The sequence below is a fragment of the Filicampus tigris genome, chromosome 4 (assembly GCF_054856515.1).
Source record: "Filicampus tigris isolate MCC_2025a chromosome 4, RoL_Ftig_1.0, whole genome shotgun sequence".
NCBI classification, from domain to species: Eukaryota; Metazoa; Chordata; class Actinopteri; order Syngnathiformes; family Syngnathidae; genus Filicampus; species Filicampus tigris.
This window is the reverse complement of record NC_141220.1, coordinates 9,663,280-9,682,328: the sequence shown is the minus strand read 5'-3', so window position 1 is coordinate 9,682,328 and position 19,049 is coordinate 9,663,280. Positions and strand designations below refer to the sequence as shown.

General features: G+C 38.9%; 1 protein-coding gene and 1 long non-coding RNA gene across 4 annotated transcripts; one reads left to right on the top strand and one right to left on the bottom strand.

The window, feature by feature from the left end:
• Window positions 1–374: 374 nt before the first annotated feature.
• Window positions 375–13,205, top strand: lrrc56 (leucine rich repeat containing 56). 3 transcript variants are annotated; one of them, XM_086029003.1, is made up of 13 exons: window positions 375–670; window positions 1,614–1,701; window positions 2,485–2,545; window positions 4,155–4,251; window positions 4,346–4,387; window positions 4,454–4,543; window positions 6,740–6,908; window positions 6,986–7,192; window positions 8,135–8,202; window positions 8,466–8,605; window positions 9,990–10,165; window positions 10,313–10,523; window positions 11,889–13,205. In XM_086029003.1, exons 1-13 carry the CDS (start codon window positions 512–514, stop codon window positions 11,974–11,976), a joined length of 1,596 nt encoding a protein of 531 aa, XP_085885129.1. In that variant the 5' UTR covers window positions 375–511; the 3' UTR covers window positions 11,977–13,205. The 3 variants fall into 3 exon arrangements, with proteins under 3 accessions (XP_085885129.1, XP_085885128.1, XP_085885127.1); XM_086029002.1 differs by having other exon boundaries at window positions 1,614–1,692; window positions 4,346–4,543; XM_086029001.1 differs by having other exon boundaries at window positions 4,346–4,543.
• On the bottom strand, window positions 13,027–17,329 carry LOC147148417 (uncharacterized). Its single transcript, XR_015086584.1, has 3 exons — window positions 17,041–17,329; window positions 16,797–16,963; window positions 13,027–15,484 (listed from the first exon to the last, which is right to left on the bottom strand). It is a non-coding gene; the product is annotated as an uncharacterized LOC147148417 (long non-coding RNA).
• Between the last annotated feature and the right edge of the window lie 1,720 nt (window positions 17,330–19,049).

Below are 19,049 nucleotides of genomic sequence, written 5' to 3'. Positions count from 1 at the left end.
GCGCATTTCGCGGGAGCGCGCACAAATAACAGGAAAACTAGCACACCGACGCATTGTTTTCAGCAAATGCTCAATCAAACTTCAGAGAACAAAGGTTGTCTTTGCAACCAAAGTAAAGCTCCGCGTGTTTTTTAGGCAGCGATGAGACTTTTTGTATGATAACCCCCTTTTCTTTTTAAATAAAATAATTTTGAAATAAAAGAAAACTGATACTTTGAATTACAATGAATCATGACCCCTTCTAAGATTGATTTGCGCAGCTGTAGCTTTCCAGAGTTTTCATCAATGACTTCCGTATTTTGGGTTGGCGTAAACTACATTTCCCATGAAGCCACTGGACCACCCTTGCCGTATCCAGGAAGATGAGTGGTTGTCAGGCAAACATTTGACAGAGCGCACCGAGTGGCGTTCGTTGGATGAAAAAACATGGCTGAATTCTCTTTTTCACAAGACGAAGGTAAAAGCAAAGCGAGGCACATAATTTCAACGTAGACATTGCTAACAAAGAAGAATGGATCGCGCGTGTAGAAAGCGGGAAGTTCGGTCCGGTTTTGGCCGGGTGCAGGTGACTGTGACCGATCAAACTGGACCCTTCAACCCAGCTCCTGCCATAAAAGCCTGTGATGAGGCTGAAGCAACAGTGGAGCTCTATCTGTCCCAGGAGAAGCTGGTAAGGTCACAAAAAGACACAAGGATAGGTATTCTCTGTTCATTGGTATAAGCTCAGTGCATTTTGCAGAAATGATATCTAATGGGTTGAGAACATTTAAATGTACATGGTTAATGAGTTCATCTTGTCTTCTTATATGTTCAATAATTGTTTTTTTTTCCTTAAGACAATGAGTTTTTTTAAAAGGTAAAGAAAAAAACCTCATTGTCTTAAGAAAAAAAATAATTATCTAAATTAACAAATTGAAATCAATTAAATTAATTCACTGGAGTAGTGGTTGGCATATCTGTTTCACATTAGAGATATTATGGGCTTGAATCTTGGCTCTTTCCTTCCTTTGTGGAGTTTGGATGTTCTCCTCAGGCTTGTAGGTTTTGTTGTTAGGGTATTTGGGTTTCCTTGCACATTCCCTACAATGCATGTTAAATTGCTCACAGGTGTGAATGTTCAATTTTTGTTTGTCTATATGTGCCTGCGATTGACCATAAGAAAAATCTCATGGCACATCACAACATGTCAAGCGGCATTGTTCTGTGGGCGAAAACCGGATGTTGCATCATTGTTTGAGACGCCAGAGATAAATGAATCAATTTCAATCATCAATAACTATAAACTATTTATCATGCTAATCCAAAAACAGATATACATATAATTAGAAGTACTATATTTTAATTATGCTATTTCATTTTCATGATTTAGGGGCGGCACCCTTGTGCTTTCTATTGACAAACCACCATTGGCTGCTGTACAGTTTTATTTTTATGGCTCACATAGTGTATATGTTGTATCTAGATCAAAAGTGTGAATTTCCTCCAGTATAATATATACCTTTGCAGTTCCCACCATTTGGGTATATGCTGGTTGTTTATTATAGATAGGAATCCTGTCTAATATCAACACTACATCTTCGGCAATTGTGCTGAGTTGAGTCTGTCCTTCACAGGAATTACTGTGCGGAACAAAAGATCTGTCTCAGGTGACCTCATTGGAAATCTGCGTGGACACTCAAGAAAACAGCCTCGGTAACTTTGGTGAGCTACAGAGCAAATCGAGGCATCTGCATTAACTACCATGTTGTTCGTTTAGAAAAATACACTAGCTTTTCTATGTATGTGGTGTTTGTTATTTTAAAGTATAGTCTTGCTTGTGTGATAAATATTGATATGGAAAGTTAATATGCAACTGTAAAAGTCACACAGTTTTCATCAGCATAATATTATGAGGACTATATTGACATTTTACAAAAAAAAAAAAAATTCAGTAAGAAGCAAAAGTGGAGTACTTGCATGGCTGGAGATAGACTGATATGTTTTTTTTGAGGGCCGATACCGATACCGATTGTTAGTAGCCGAGGAGGCCGATAACGGATATTTGGAGCTTATTTTCATTTGCAGTAAAAAGGAAAATATTGAAACTTAAATGTTTATGTACATTAGCTTTATTCACTTTATACTTTCTCAATCTTAATATTATTATATTATTAATTTTTTTTATTCACTTACCTTTGTTTTAAGTTGAAACAAAAAAAGTGCATGGAGTTTCCAGCCTCAGCACCATCTCTTGGAATGTTAAGTGAAAATGAAAAACAAACAAACAAACAAAATAATTCCCTGAGGTTTAAACATTTTAAGATAATCTCTAGCGGGCAGATTCTCAAAAAGGCCAATGTCGATATACGTCAAAAGGCCAAATATTGGCGCTGATAATCGGTCTATCCCTGCACCTGGCTGTCTGGAATTTAACTGAGGGAATTGGTATGACTCTTGAAAAAGGTCATCTTATTTGTCATTTAAATAGCTGATGTCATTCTGTAGGTTTTTACTTGCCTAGGCTGGTGCAGCTCAAAATGAACAACAGTGTGCTCATGTCCATACGGTGAGTAAAAGTGACACAGTACACAAACTTAGTCTTCAAGTTTTCAACCTGGTTTTTAGTCGGCATGCATGCACTTAATCCATCCATCCATTTTCTGTACCACTTGTGCTCAATACCAGAGATGGGCATTTTACTAAATTTTGCTGGTCTGTCATTCGTCAGCGGCCAGGGTACCCGTCCGTCATTCGTCAGTCCATCATTTTTCATGAGGAACTAAATTGTAATTGTCAGTCCATCAGTCAGTCAAGTCCGTCAATTAGTCCGTCAGAAGTCCATTGGTCCGTCAGTTGGTCCCTGCAACAAACGTCAGAAAAACGGGCGTCCACCAGTGACAGACTAACGAACAGTTAGTGACGAATCATCAATCATTATGGGCATGCCCACCTCTGCTCAATATATAATATAATGTACTTAAATACTATAATGAAGTAAATGTGCAGGCCTGACTGGCGAACAATTGCAATGACATAGCAACTAAAAATTATTTATGTCCTCAGTTTCCAAACGTTTGTTGAGTGTGGTGATGTAACATATTGGTAAACATGCCACTGTCACAGTTTTTTGGGAACGTGTTGCAGGCTTCAAAATGAGTGAATATATGCAAAAATACAAAGTTTATCAGTTTGGATATATTCCATTTTGTAGTGGATTCAATAGATTATAAATTAACAAGAATTTGCAAATCATTGTATTCTGTTCTTATTTACATTTTACATAATGTCCCAACGACGGCACGGTGATCGACTGGTTAGCACGTCCGCCTCACATTTCAGAGGTCGTGGGTTCGATCCCGGCTTCTGCCTCCCTGTGTGGAGTTTGCATGTTCTTCCCGTGCCTGCGTGGGTTTTCTCCGGGTACTCCGGTTACCCCGGTTTCCTCCCACATTACAAAATCATGCATCGTAAATTGATTGGACACTCTAAATTGCCCCTAGGTGTGAGTGTGGATGTTTGTTTGTCTCTGTGTACTCTGCGATTGGCTGGCAACCAATTCAGGGTGTCCCCCGCCTACTGCCCGAAGACAGCCGAGAGGCTCCAGCACGCCCGTGACCCTTGTGAGGATAAGCGGTATGGATAATGGATGGATGGCTAATGTCCCAATTTCATTGGAATCTGTGTTTGTCCATTTTTGCTAATTTTCGGCGTGTCCTTTGTAAGTAAAGTCTAGTCAAGCTTTCATCTAGATCCGGGTTTTTTTAAGTCTAGGAAAGTGACAAAATAAGACGTCCGAGCCTCTCCTACTCCCATCGCACATGGTGTTGTGTGTTAATCTTTTCAATAACATATCTTATTAACAAATCTGCAGTATTTTGTGATGATTTTAAATTCTGAGTATTGAAGTCTCTCTGCAGAAACTGAAAATGAACATTGCGTTTAACCAGGGGTAATCTTAAAAAAAGAAATAGTTGTTAGGTGTTTATGAGTGATACATCAAAAAACATGCAACAGAAAGTAAGGTCTAAGCATAGAATTTTGTGGAACTTGTGGGTAACAACTGCTAATATTTAGAAAAAGAAACTATATATAAAAAAAAACTGGGCCCAGATCTCACTACAATATGGATACAGTGTAATGTAAAAGTTTTATTTGTCCTATTTTGTTTGTCATAGAGACTTGGGAACCACGCTATCCCATCTGCAGGTTCTATGGATGTCTTGTTGCTGCCTACAAGACTTGGATGGCATTTCGACCTTTTCTTCTCTCAGGGTACAGTTCATAAGTCAGAATGTGTAAATTCAACATTTACAAGCAGTTGTTTTTGATTTTGTTGTTTTTAGCTATTTTATCTTCTGCTTTTCAGGAATTGTACTTGGCCTTTAACAAAGTGTCAGACTTGAGTCAGGTTGGCATGCTGGAGAATCTACAAGTGTTAGATCTGGAAGGAAATGACGTAAATGATCTTGTCCAGGTTCAATATCTCAGGTTGTGTGGCAAGCTGCAGACCCTCACCTTGGAGGGAAACCCTGTGTGTCTGAAGCCAAACCCCACTACCACACAAGTAGGTCAATTTGTTTTTATACTGTAACTCAGGGATTCTCAAACTGTGGTATGCATACCACTTCTGCTACGCTGGCTCCTTCTGGTAGTGTGCTAGATAATTACTGAAAATTATATGATGATAAATTATTTAAAACTTGAAACACAATCAAATATATTAGAATGAAGCTTACAGCTATGCATACAACCTGTTTACATTTTTTAAAATCCAATTTAGTACATTTTTTTTACTTTTTAAAGCGGAAGTCAACCCAAAGATATTTTTTCAAGAATATGTTCCCAGCAGAACAACTGGTTGAAACACGGCATTCTGGTTAATTTTGCGTTTGTGGAATATAAGTTAAGCAGCAAAATGCACTCTTTTTAGCCATCTCTGGGGGCGGCCATTTTGTCTTCTGTTGACTGAAAATGACATCACAACTGCTCACAACGACCAATCAGGGCTGACCTGTTTTCTGAATCTGAGCCGTGATTGGTGATTGTGAGCAGTTGTGATGTCATTTTCAGTCGACAGAAGACAAAATGGCCGCCCCTGGAGATGGCTAAAAACGAGTGCATTTTGCTGCTTAATTTATATTCCACACACTCAAAATGAATCAGAATGCCATGTTTCAACTAGTGGGCCTGCTGGGAACATATTCTTGAAAAAAATATGTTTAAGTTGACATCCGCTTTAAGAACAGTCCCTTTTTTACAGGATAAGTCAACCCAAACATTTTCTTTTTTTTTCAAGAATATATCTTATGGCGGGGCGGCACGGTGGTTGACTGGTTAGCACATCCGCCTCGCAGTTCAGAGGTTGTGGGTTCGATTCCGGCCCCGGCCTTCCTGTGTGGAGTTTGCATCTTCTCCCAGTGCTCAGATAACGACCAATCATGGCTCAGCTTCTGAATACAGGTGATCTGTGATTGGTCATTACCTGAGCCCTGAGCAACTGTGATGTCATTTTCAGTCGACAAAAGTGACAAAATGGCCGCCCCCTTAGGTGGCTAAAACCTTGTGGATTAACTCTTATTCCACAAACGCAATATTAATGAGAATGCATTGTTTCAACTAGTGGGCCTGCATAGAACAAATGCAGTTGATTGCCAGCCAATCGCAGGGCACACAGAGACAAACAAGCATTCACACTCACACCTAGGGCCAATCAACCTACAATGCATGCTTTTGGAATGGGGGAGGTAACCGTAGTACCCGAAGAAAACCGCCACAGGCACGGGGAGAACATGCAAACTCCACGCAGGAAGGCCGGGGCCTGATTCGAACCCACCACCGCTGCACTGTGAGGCAGACGTGCAAGCCAATCGACCATCATGCCACCTGTTGTTAGAAGTCAATATGTAGAAAAACTGAAGATGTTTGGGGGATTAGAATCACTGCTGGTATCACAAAATAAGATTTGTTATTTCTTATTGACTGATTAGAGCACCCATAAACAACACTGGTGTTTGCCATTGTTATGAACACCGAACGGACTTTACGACTATTTTGCCTCTCGACATCGATCTCACTCAGACATGGAAGCCTTTGCACACGGCAAACAAATGTGACGTCGCGCGGTAAGGGTCTATACACAATATAAGTTGAAAAGGATCTGGAATTTATTATATTTTGTTTTCATTTACATGTTGCACAACATTCTAACTTAATTGGAACTGGGGTTATATAATGGTGGCTCTAGGATCTCTTCAATGGCCAGTTAGTGTTGCTGCACATTTTTCATATGGCACAGCCATGGTTTCCGCCTTCTGTTGATTTATAACAGTATGGAAAGTTTGGGGCCACTGTAAGAGAGTTTATTTATGCTCACCAACAGAGAATTAATTAGGAAACTAGGGCAAAGAAGGGAATGGCTGAGCTGAATATGTATTAGGCCTGCTCTTTGTAGGAGCTGAGGGTTTGACTTGGCAACTTGAGTTTGCCAAACTCTCTTTCCAATGTACAAACAACCGCTCACTTCCTCTCTCCCTAAGCCTCACATTTTCTCGTTGCTTTCATTTTCCCCCTACTAGTTATTCTCTTTCTTTGCACGGTGTCTCTGTTATTTGGTGGAAGATGACAAATGTTCAGTTCAAACTTTATGACGTTTGATATTATCATTTAAATCAATAATTCTGTTGTAATTGTGCCATTTATCTAAACCTTCAAATTGCAGTCACATTACTTTATTTTGCCTATTTTCCTTTGCTCACCACAGATCGATTACAATTATTGGAATGCAGTGAGGGAGTTGGTTCCACAGCTGCGTTACCTTGACAATGCAAGAGTGGAGGATGGCAGGTTGAGCTCAAGTAGCACCATGTGGGAAGACTGGGCTATTCTCCGGAACTACCTAAGGGACTCCTCCCCAGCATCGACCGAATACCGTATGTATATGTTTTTGTTGTGGACTAACCTGTTGTTAAAAAGGTTTTTAATGACACACTTATCATTTTCTATGTAGAAGCAGATGCAAACGGTGCATATAGCTGGCCCACCTCAGCCAGCCGCCCTGCCTCCTGCCTTCGGCCCCTCTCATCAGCAAGCACAACTGGATCCAGACCATTATCAGCAAGTTCATCTGGGTTTCTTTCCTCTCCAGTGTCCACACCTGGTTCTGTGGATTCAGACTTAACTGAAGTCAAAGAAGACAGCAGCGTCCTGACGCATGGTTACATATCCTGATGGTTCACATGAATGTTTACTTACGGTTCACATGAATGTTTACGTACTATGGTCTTATACATACATACATACATAAATACATACATACATACATATAATATGTATATGTATACGTGATACGTGTCTTCTGCCGAGCAATTCATCCTCATCTCATCGTCAATATTTTGAAGCAGGTGTAACACCTTCTCTACTCTAAAGCTTTTTTTTTAATATACATGTGTAGATCGTGGTGACCAGCAGCCTTGATCAATGCAGCCACTGGTTGCTATGGAAACCTTAATCACGCGATCCAAAAAATTGACGGCGTTAAAAGGGGGTTGGATTAACGCAGAGAATAGTGCACTAAACTGACACCCCTAATATATATCTAGATATATATATATGTGTATGTATATATAGAGCTGGGGAAAATATTGTATTACATTGATGAAGTATCAATATTTTCGATACCTTATTTTATGTTATGTTTTGCACGTTCTATAACATACTTTTGGAACATTTGAGGTCCTGAAAGTTGAGCTTTGTGAATGGAGTTTTATTTATTGCACTCCTGTGTATCAGGAACAGTTACTGGAACAGTATATGCACTTTTCAATCGTGACACTTGAATAAATGTCAAATGGCACTTAAGTTAAAATTTTGGCAACACATGCCACTGTATATTTTTATAATATTTAAGTATCACAATCACAACCCAAGTGTATGTGTATATACATATTATATATATGTGTATATATATATATATATATATATATATATATATACATATTATATATATATATATATATATATATATATATTATATACACACACACACACATACACATACGGTATATGGCTTTTTAGTATTGCTTCATGATGAAACAAAAGCAATGCAATAAACAGGACTTAAATATTGAAATAATTCCATTCTGTTTTCATACTCTAGGAGCTGGTAAGATTGTGTTCTGTGGAAACCCTGCCAAGGCTATACGAGCAAGACGTGAAAAGTTGAGGGTAGGTGGCATGAAATAACGGTCTATTTGACTTTGTTGTGAAACTACATCCAGATGAACTGCAATTTCAATATGTTGGTTCTGCATTATTTGTCAAGGGAGACATTTTCATGCATATCTTGTATTCGGTTTCATTAAGTTATTATATTTGTACTTATGTGTAGCCTCTGCTGTCATGCTTGTACTTTTCATTTTTGACTCTGCTTACTCAGCTGTCGTTAGAATGCATTTATACACTGTATTTGAATTTGTTTTTCCTCACAGACTGCACCCTGTATGTCTGCTACCCCCCTTGGCCTGCCCATAAATGTACCAGAGCACATGCTTAACCCTCATGACAGAAATGGGAACGAGAGCAGTGATGTGCTTGCTGAACTGAGAACTTGGAGGGAGAAACACTGCAGGTATACAGCTCACTCTTTATTAGATGGAAACAATACAGTAACTCATTTTCAACATATGACTGTGTAAATTAATGGAAATATGAATAAATATTAAGGTTGGGACTCGATTAAAAAAAAAAAGACTTCATTATTCATTCATGCTTCCTTTTCTTCTTTCACTTTCTTTTGGTGATTGGCAAACACTTTTGGTGCATAACTGCCACTTTCTTTAGGATCCTATAATTTATAAAGCAGGTGTCCACCGGCAGTAATGCATGGCAACTTTCTTCTTCTTTTTCTTTTTCTTCTTCCTCTTACTCTTCCCAGTTCTTTTGGCGGTTGGAAAATACTTTTGCTGCATTATTGCCAGTGTAATGAAGGTTGCGGTAATTCAAATTTGCCTCCGATCAGTCATAGCAATGCTGTCGATTTCTCTGTTTTGGCATACTATTAAATGAGCTGACGTGTTCGTCAGTGTGATGCACAGGTGTCAAACTCAAAGCCCGGGGACCAGACCCGGCCCGCCACATTACAATTTGTCATCACTTTAAAAAATGTTCTGATTTCATCAATTTGTTGTGTATGTGTATCGTTGGCATCGGGTAGAACCCACGTACCTCTAAAATCATCACTTTTCAGCAGACCCCAAAAATTGCTTCAACCATTAACATTGTAGCATCAAAGAGAGCAAGCCATTTTCAACACTTAAGATTGACTAGGAATTTGTAAAGCTAATACCCACACATGTGGACTGACCAATAGTATATATTTACGAAAAAAATGGAAATGTACCAAATTGTGATACAGGAGGTTCTGGCCCAATGCCAGCTATATGTAATATGAGGCGATCATACATTTATTTGGGTTCAGAGTCATAATCCTCCTACATTCTCAAAACATGCATATGAGATTAATTGAAGACACTAAATTGTCCATGGGTGTAAACGTGAGTTTAAATAATTGTTTGTCTATACATGCCTTGCAATTAACTGTCGAGTATACACCACTTCTTGCCCAATGTCAGCTGAGCTGGGTACAGATAGAGTTGGCCCGTCTGCCTCTCAGTTGTACTGCATGCATCCAAATGTACAGTTTATAGGAAGGCCCTTTTCTGTCCTGGCATGACTGTACCCCATTGCACAGAGCAAGGCCCAGGAAGGCCTGATTAGAAGAGTGTGTTGTGGAAGAATTTTACTCATCCAATAACTTTGGGATGAATAGAGATTGTGTTCCATCCAATTGGCACTTTCTCTCGGTGTACTTAAGACTTTCATTACTATAATGTGTTATCCAACTTTGTGAATATTAATAACTTTGTAATTTAAATGTGATACATCATGTTAAATTAATCAGCTTCAAATGACTACTTTCTTCTGCATGTACATGACTCACACGTGTTTTCCAGGCATCTCGAAGAAATACAAAGAGATATACTACCACAAGTACTTGTTGTTCGACATGGCAACGACGACGACGAGCCCAATGATGATGAAGGGGCGGGGTTTGACAGTATGAGCAGTGACAGTTGTGATGAAGTACATTGTGAGGATATCCTAGACACAGGTCCATCTGTATGTAGAGGTAAAAAGACTCTGAATGAACAGTTTCTAACATTTCTTTTAATGATAAAAAAAAACATTAGATCAGAGGGGTATATGATGCCAAGTTGTAAAAGTTGACTTACTGAGAGTGCCTAATTTTGCCCGCTTTCTTACATATCATTTTCAGATGAGCTTAAATCGATGACAACTGATGTGGATCCCCTTTTCTGTGACTACGCACATTTCCCTTGTCCTCCTCTAAGTTCCAAGTCAGCCTCTGGTAGGAAAAAGCCCATTGGAATCCGCGCACATAGGATTCGGATCAACTCGGCCAATTCAGAACACAAGCTTCATTCCTGCAGCGAAGGATACAAAGTTGTGAAGACCACAAGCACAAGGCACATTCTCTTTCTGTCTCTTTCACTCTCTATATGTACACCCCTCCGTGAGCTGTCACCTTACGATGGAGGAGGGCTTTGTGTGTCCCAATGATCCTAGCAGCTAAATTGTCTGGGGCTTTCCGCCCTTGGTGGGTCACCCATGACAAACAGGTCCTAGTTGAGGGACCAGACAAAGCATGGCTCAAAAGACCCCTTATGATGAGTACAAATTTTGGACCTCATTTTTCCCTTGCTCGGATACATGTCACCGGGGCCGCACTCTAGAACCAGGCCTGGAGGTGGGGCTCGCTGGCAAGCACATGGTGGCCGGGCCTGCACCCATGGGGCCCAACTGGGCACAGCCTGAAAAGGCAACCTGGGCTCCCCTTTCTGGCTCACCCCCTGTGGGAGGGGCCAAAGGGGTCGGGTGCATAGTGAGCTGGGCGGCGACCGAAGGCGGAGACCTTGATGGTCCAATCCTCGCCGACAGGAGCTAGCTCTATGGACATGGAATGTCACCTCTCTGGCAGGGATTGAGCCCGAACTGGTGTACGAGGTAGACTCGCCTCCATACAAAGCTTGCAGTCTCTGGTACCAGCCCTCTCGTGAGGGGTTGGACTCTTTCACTCTGGAGTTGCTCACAGTGAGAGGGCAGAGCAGGTGTGGGCATACTTATTGCCCCCCAGTTTAGAGCCTGTACTATGGGGTTCACCCCGGTGGACGAGAGGGTAGCCTCCCTCCGCCTTAGGGTGGGGCGGACGGGTCCTGACTGTTGTCTGTGTCTATGCACCAAACAGCAACTCAGAGTACCCATCCTTTTTGGAGTCCTTGGAATGTGTGCCGGAGAGTGCGCCCCCTGGGGACTCCCTCGTTCTGCTGAGGGACTTCATTGCTCATGTGGGCAATGACAGTGAGACCTGGAAGTGCATGATTAGGAGGAACGGACTCCCTCCCCCAACCACAACCTGAGTGGTTTTGTTACTGGATTTTGTGATATAAAAAAATGTACCAAGATAAATCACTTCAACTTTTTACACCATTAATGTGACCTGTAATCTGTAAGAGTCAATTGGAAAAAAAATATGTAAAAAATAAGCCTACCACTTGAACAAGGGTGTGTAGAGTTTTTATATCCATTGTGTATGTACGTACATGTGTAATCGTCCAACCCTTTTCTTTTATTTCAATGAAAATAACACTGCTTGTTTTTTGGGTCACTTCTCTGAATTAGTTCAAAACCATTCAAATCCAATTACTTTGTACTTGACACAAATAAACAATACAATCCCGTGAAAATGACCGCCTGCTGCTGCTGCTGCAAAAAAAAATGTTCCAATTTAATTGTGTTTGAATTTAATTAGATTATATCTGTCTGTCTTTCAGTTTTGAGATGGATGTGTACAGCCTGGCAACAAAAGTGAGCTGTCAAAGATCCAGGACAGAGCAACAGCTTCAAGTGTCTTCAGAGTGAACACAAATTAAGACCACCAGAATTAGCATAATTATAAAGTCTGGACTGGAGAGATATTATTTATATGCTACATTGGCACCTTTTCCTCACAGGATTTTTTTTTACACTTGAGTTGAGACCCTACCACCAAGGTGTAAAAAGAAAGACAAATCACTTGAGTCATTGTGTTTTACCCTGAAATATTACAGTGTTACATCTCTTGACACGACCTCTTAATAGGAATGAATAACCGCATAACTGGAAAAAATGCTGTGCAGCAATGGTAAAACAGTAGTTTTTGCACTTTTGTTTTGAGGATAATTGCTTCTCATTTTACTTGAATTTTTAAAAAATATTTTTATGCAAATTATATTGCGCTAAATATAAATGAACACATTGTCATTACATTTAAGCTCAGGTTTAAGGTAAAAAAAAAAAAAAAAGATTGTTTTGAATGTTTCTCTTCTGTACATATTGGTGACTCATGGCGTGATAGCCTTTTGTGCCACTTGGGGGCACTATGTCTAAAGGATATATTACAGCAGTCTTTAAGAACAGATAAGAGGCGGTAACCCGGTAAATAGAAGTTGTTCAAGCTGTAGATAGCCAGAGTATCTTGTTGGGTAAAAGGCAATACAAATGTACTCCAAGCTAAACTCATGGGGATGCTATGGTTTGTCAATGAAAAAATGGGTCATTTAAGTCTCACTGCATGGTCCTACTGAAGTCTGTAGTGTTCCCACCCAGGGCACTGCAAGAGATCCTCAAGTCACGTCAGTGCCGCGAATTAAATATAGTATTATTTCTCAGGCGCTCTGTCATTCTTAAGCCTTTGGAAATGTCATCAATTTCACCAAGTTACGGTACACCTGGGTCCAACTGCATGTATATCTTACGCCAGGTAGATCATTGATAATGTAAAAGATGATGTAAGACGTAAGAGTTGATGTTGCCAGTGGTTCGTACACAAGCAAAATGAACGAAATGTTACCAAAGCTTATCACAGTAATCATCTAGTGCAGTGGTTCTCAAACTTTTTTCACTGTTGTACACCCTATGAAATATATTTTATTCCAGCTAAGTACCCCCTACCTAACAAGCACAAAGCATGTTTTCGATGAAATAAAAAAAGTCTTAAAACAATTTTGCAAGTGGTATCTTTACAAGGCACTATTTAGAAATACAATGAAAAGATGTAACAAAAAAGAGAAGTAATTAACTCAATTAGAAATAAAGATTTGTGCACATAATTTAAAAAAAGAAATTAAACAATTATCAACAAAGTGTCCTCCTTTGGGATCATAGTACAGACCTGTTCGCAAGAAATCATTCATTTAATTCTAAATACAAGAGAAACTGCAAAAAAAAAATCATCTAACAACATTACCAACTGTTAACACTGATTATAGCATTGTTGCAAGGAACTGAATGTTTTTGCATTTAGTGAGATATTTTAGTGTGACATTTGTGCTTCAATGAGGATCTTTTGTCATTCTTGGTGGCAGGGAGGCAACCGGTCTGATCAAAGTCTTTTTTGCATTGATGCCACTTTTAAAATATATTTTAAAATCTCACGTACCCCTATATGCTTGCCCTTACGTGTGCTCAATCTCAGGGCTGGGTGGGCTATTAATTGTGCTTCTAACCCTGCTATGTAGGACTTAAGAGTAAAACCTCTTTGGACTTCTCTCACGACACCCCAGTTTTTGTTTTTTATTTCATTTCGCTTATATTCTCCTAGCTGCAGAACAGATAATGTGTAAAAAATGATCAACACACTATCACAAATAAAGAATAAAATGTCAAAACTAAGGTGTTTAGCTAAAGCTGTTGCAGTGGTAGTCTGGGAATAGTTTCTGAAAAGTGATTACAGCTCAATGGATCTTTAACCCAGCTACAAGCATCTACAAGCATCTTTGTTTTCCTGTCATTTGGAGAAACAGTACTGTAGATGATATTCGGACCGAGTGCTATTTTGGGATTTTTACCTCTTGTTCTGCCTCTTCCCATCTTGAGACAGATTACAAACGTGTATGGTCCTTGACTGTATCAACGACAATCCAATTGAAGTGCGGCCGACAGAGCTCTGATAAGAGCTCTCAGATGAACCTGAGTGAAGTCCAGTAGAGTTCAAAAGCTTCACGGGAAATGTCCACGGTTGTTGTTGGGAACCAGCTTGAACCTTTACACAGTGGAGGCTTTGCTTCTGATAGTGGTGGGCACACCAATTTATCTGGTTTCTGAATGCCCTCCTCCGAATTGTACAGATGAATGAGTCGAGCATCTTTCTGATTGTTGGATGGACAGTTTGCAGACCGCACTAGAGTGGGGTTATCTGAAGGCACTTAGAAATGGGTTTTGGGTCAACTGGCCGAGTGTGTTTGGTACTCTTTTTTTTACTATTCTTCTGATTAGGACAAAAATCCACCCAAGTGAAGTGAGAGCATTTTTCACAAATATCCTTTTGGACCGATGTGTGGACAAATGGATGATCTGTGTTGGACTTGACTTCGGTTATCTGAAGGCCCATGCAGATGGCTTCGGGAATATCTTGATGAGTAACTTTGGCGGGCTTGTCAGTTGGTCGGCAGACACCGTGCTGATTGGAGCTACTACGCAGTTGGGGGATTTCAGGGACCAAGGTGATAGGTTGTACAACAGCTTGTTGAATGTCTTTGTCACACCTGTGGAATGGGGGCACAGTATGCCTATTCGGACATTCCAATTGGGTTATCTGAAGGCCCTTTGAGATTTCTTGATGACTGTATTCACAATCCTTGCGCATTGGTGGAAGGACACGGTGTTGATCGGGCCTGAATTCTATACAATTTTTCTTCTGCTGATTGGACCTGGATTGTGGTATATCTTGACTAATTGGTCTTGTGTCAATGAGGATTGGTGGATGGATATTCTCCTCATATGGACTACACTGCTGGTTGGTTTTCTGAGTATGTGTCCTTGGTGGGTGTGTACTCAGCTGTTGGATGGGTCGATTCTCTTTGGATCTGTCAAAATCCAAGGTGATGGTTTGACATAGAACTTGCTGAGTTCCTCTAGCATTCTTGTAGTTTGGTGGTGGAGCATTCTGCTGTTTGGGTTTAACATCCAGCTTGGTTATTTGCGGACCAATGGCCATTGGAAGTGTGGAAGTCTCCTTAATGTGCTTGGGAGCTCGATGTATCGATGGGCGGATATTTTGTTGATGTACTCTACACTCCCGTCCACCACTCTTCAATTTAGTTGTCCTTGGTAGATGAACACTCTTTTCTGGGACATTATACCGCAGTTTAGTTATATGAGGGGCCACAGAGATAGGTTTCAAGACAGCTTGTCTCACAGGTTTGTTGTTAGGCTCGCTCTTATGTCGGAAGACACTCTGCTGGCAGGGGCGGCAACTTAGTTGGTTTTCCTGCAGGCCGGTGGTGATTGATTGCAGAAAACTACGTAATGTTTTTAAGGTTTTGCCAGAGAGAGGTAAGCAGATCTTCTTGTGACTGGGTATGTACTCCAGAGTGTTTTTTGCATCAACCTTGGAGACAAAAATAGAATGCAAGAATTCAAGTTTCATTTGCTCATTAAAAATGAACACATTTAAGAATCCATAACTTACTTTGAAACCTTAATATGACACCATATTGTACCACTCTGCACATTTTTCAATATGTGATTTAATTTGCTATTTAATGGCTGCCATGGAGATGATTATTACTCACTCAGGAGCGAATCCAAAACATATTAATCTACTCTAGTGGTCAGCAAAGCTTATTGCTAGCTAACTGCGACACACTGTGGCATTTTCGCCATAGAGACAAAAAACACCAAGAAAACGCAGAGGAGAAATCAATGTATGGCGAGTGGCAAAGTAAGATGGCCGCCAGTAGCTCACTTCTCGCTACGTCGCATAAGCCGCATTGTTAGTCCATTCATATATGACAGGGGTCGTTTTTGTGGCGGGCCACATCGTAGTTCTGATTTCCGAAGCTAGTAAATAATTTGTTATTTTTCGAATGCATTTTAAAGGAAGGATTGGTAACAAATGCTTGAAATATTGAATATATTATGTTAACAGTGAAGGCAATTTAAAAAAAACATGTCAAGTCAACACATGATTTGTCTTCGCAGGCCACATAAATTGATGTCGATTGATTCATTTATACAATATAATATAATAATATAATTTATAAAACATTTTTTGTAGCGACTACAAGTTTAACTTGATATATATATATATATATATATATATATATATATATATATATATATATATATATATATATATATATATACAGTATTGGGTAGCAGCACAGAAGTAGGAATATATATATACAGTAAGTATTCTCTAGTAAGGAATCATATTTGCATTGTCCAATCTTTCCTTATAACGGAATTTCCTTATGTGGGAAACGACTACGGTACATGTCCTGTATAAATGTGCAAGTATGTTAACAAAATACATGTGTAACAAGTTAACAACACAAGCAATATAATAATAATAAAAATGTTATTAAACAAAAACTGCACTATAAAGTACAGGTATATGAACAAAATACAGTACAGTATAACAAACATGGTCCAAATACTAATAATGAAAAAAATACTGTAACACCACTGTACTTAACTAGAGTAAACTGTACTGTATTTTTGTTGACTTTTCTCAGACTTAGGAAAAAATGAGCCTATTTTGAGTTGTTGTGTTGGCTTCATTCTTTGCTGTATGAAAATGTTTGTCTGCGTATCATACAGTTTTGTTGCTAATTGCAAGTAACTGTCCCGTTGATCATCACTGCATGTCTGGTGATTCTTGTGCATACAAAAGGACACGTTCATTTACGCCACTGTACTTCGTCCGTCGAGCCGGAAGCAATTTCCTTTCTCGTAGATTTGAGGTTTTTTCGGCTCCAAGTGTCTCCTGGATGTTTTTTACTTTGTGTCCAGCTTCGTTTAATCGGATGCATTTCACTCTGTCTTCCACGGTCATTACCGTTCTTCTTCGTTTGGACGCCATGAGCTACAGACGAAAATGTAAATGAATACATTTTAATCTTTTGCAATTTCAGCAAAACGCATGCCAAAGAAGTAACTTACATGTCACCGTTTTGGATCCGATGATGATGGAGCGGTCAAAGGTTTTCCATAGTATCGAGTGGGAACTGGGAATTGCTTGAGTTTGCGCTACTGCGGGCTTCGCTATGGCTTTCGGATACAATACCGGAACTTCGTTGTAAGGAATCGACCGTTAATGTAATATAGAAGTAGAAAATTTAATGCATACGTTTTTTTTCCTAGTGAGGGAATTTCCGTTTGATCTGATGATGTCGGATCGGTCAAAGTTTTTCCGTAGTATAGAGCGAGGACTGCTTGAGTTTGCGCTAATGCGGGCTTCGCTATTGGTAGGAGTAGAAAATTGAATGCATACGTTGTTTTTCCGGGTGAGGGAATTTCCGTTTGACAGAGATCCGTAGGTGGGAATACTTACTGTATATATCTATCTATCTATATCTATCCATCTATATGTATATATATATATATATATATATGTGTATAAATGTATGTATATATATATATATATATATATATATATATATATATATATATATATATATATATATATATATATATATATATATATATATATATATATATATATATATATAAAAAGACCAATCGCGATTAATCGCATTTTTCAACAAAATTTTTTACGAAGCTTTGAACCGTTATTTACTTGGGTAAAATCTAGGAATTAATGTAGAAAAAAGTATATTTTAATTCAAAGACTGTTCTAATAGCTTTCTTTGACCCTTGAATACGATTCTTTTCCTGTATAATACAACAGTTGAACGATACACCAAAGATGTACAACAAATATAGTATTTGAATTTGGCTGTGCAAAGTGTGCAAATTATTTTGGATTTCTCCAATGAGCCGTCAAGTAACTTTTTTAGTAAAACTACGTAAAAGTCCGTATTTGCGAATAATCGCGATTAATCTTTTGGCAGCCCTAATATATATATATATATATATATATATATATATATATATATATATATATATATATATATATATATATATATATATATATATATATATATATATATATATATATACCTATATACATATATATGTGTATATATATGTATATATGTATATTTATATATATATATATATATATATATATATATATATATATACACGCATGTTTACAATATCTGAATTCAGCTCAACTTTATTTATAGAGCACTTTAAAAAAACACAGCATACAAAGCGCTGTACATAACTTCCAACAGAAAACATCAAGCAATGTGAGTGAGCAGAAATAGAGCACTGTATATGGCAACAGTACATAAATAATAAACACTATACACTATATATAGTATGCAGATGTAAATGGCAGACTAGGGCTGAGTGATTATGAAAAAAATAATAATCAAGCTTGTTTAGAGAGATATTCATTCATTCATTTCCAAACATTTTATCCTAATGAACAGAGCCGAAAATATATTTTTCAAGAATATGTGCTATGCAAGCCCATTAGTTGAAACAATAAATATTGTTATACTGATAAATATTGCGTTTGTAGCATAAGAGTTAATCCACCCGTTTTTAGCCTACTATGGGGGGCCGCCATTTTGTCGCTTCTGTCGACTGAAAATGACATCACAACTGCTCAGGGCTCAGGTAACGATCAATCACAGCTCAGCTTCAGAAAACAGGTCAGCCGTGATTGGTCGTTACCTGAGCCCTGAGCAGTTGTGATGTCATTTTCAGGCGACATAAGTGACAAAATGGCCGCCCGCTGAGATAGTTGAGAAGGAGTGGAATTTGCTTAATTCCACAAACGCAATATTAATCAGAATGCCGTGTTTCAACTAGTGGGCCTGCTGGGAACATATTACTTGAAAAAAATATGTTTGGGTTGATTTCCGCTTTAATGCATGCTCAGGGCAGACTCACATACATGTCACACGCTTGCTGCACAAGCAACATTCAGGGTACTTCCACAAAGTTGAGAACTTGCAAACACAGCACACCGTTGTGCACAGGGATCATATTTCTTCCATTATCATTTTTAAAATCACAAGTAGCCAAAATAGAAA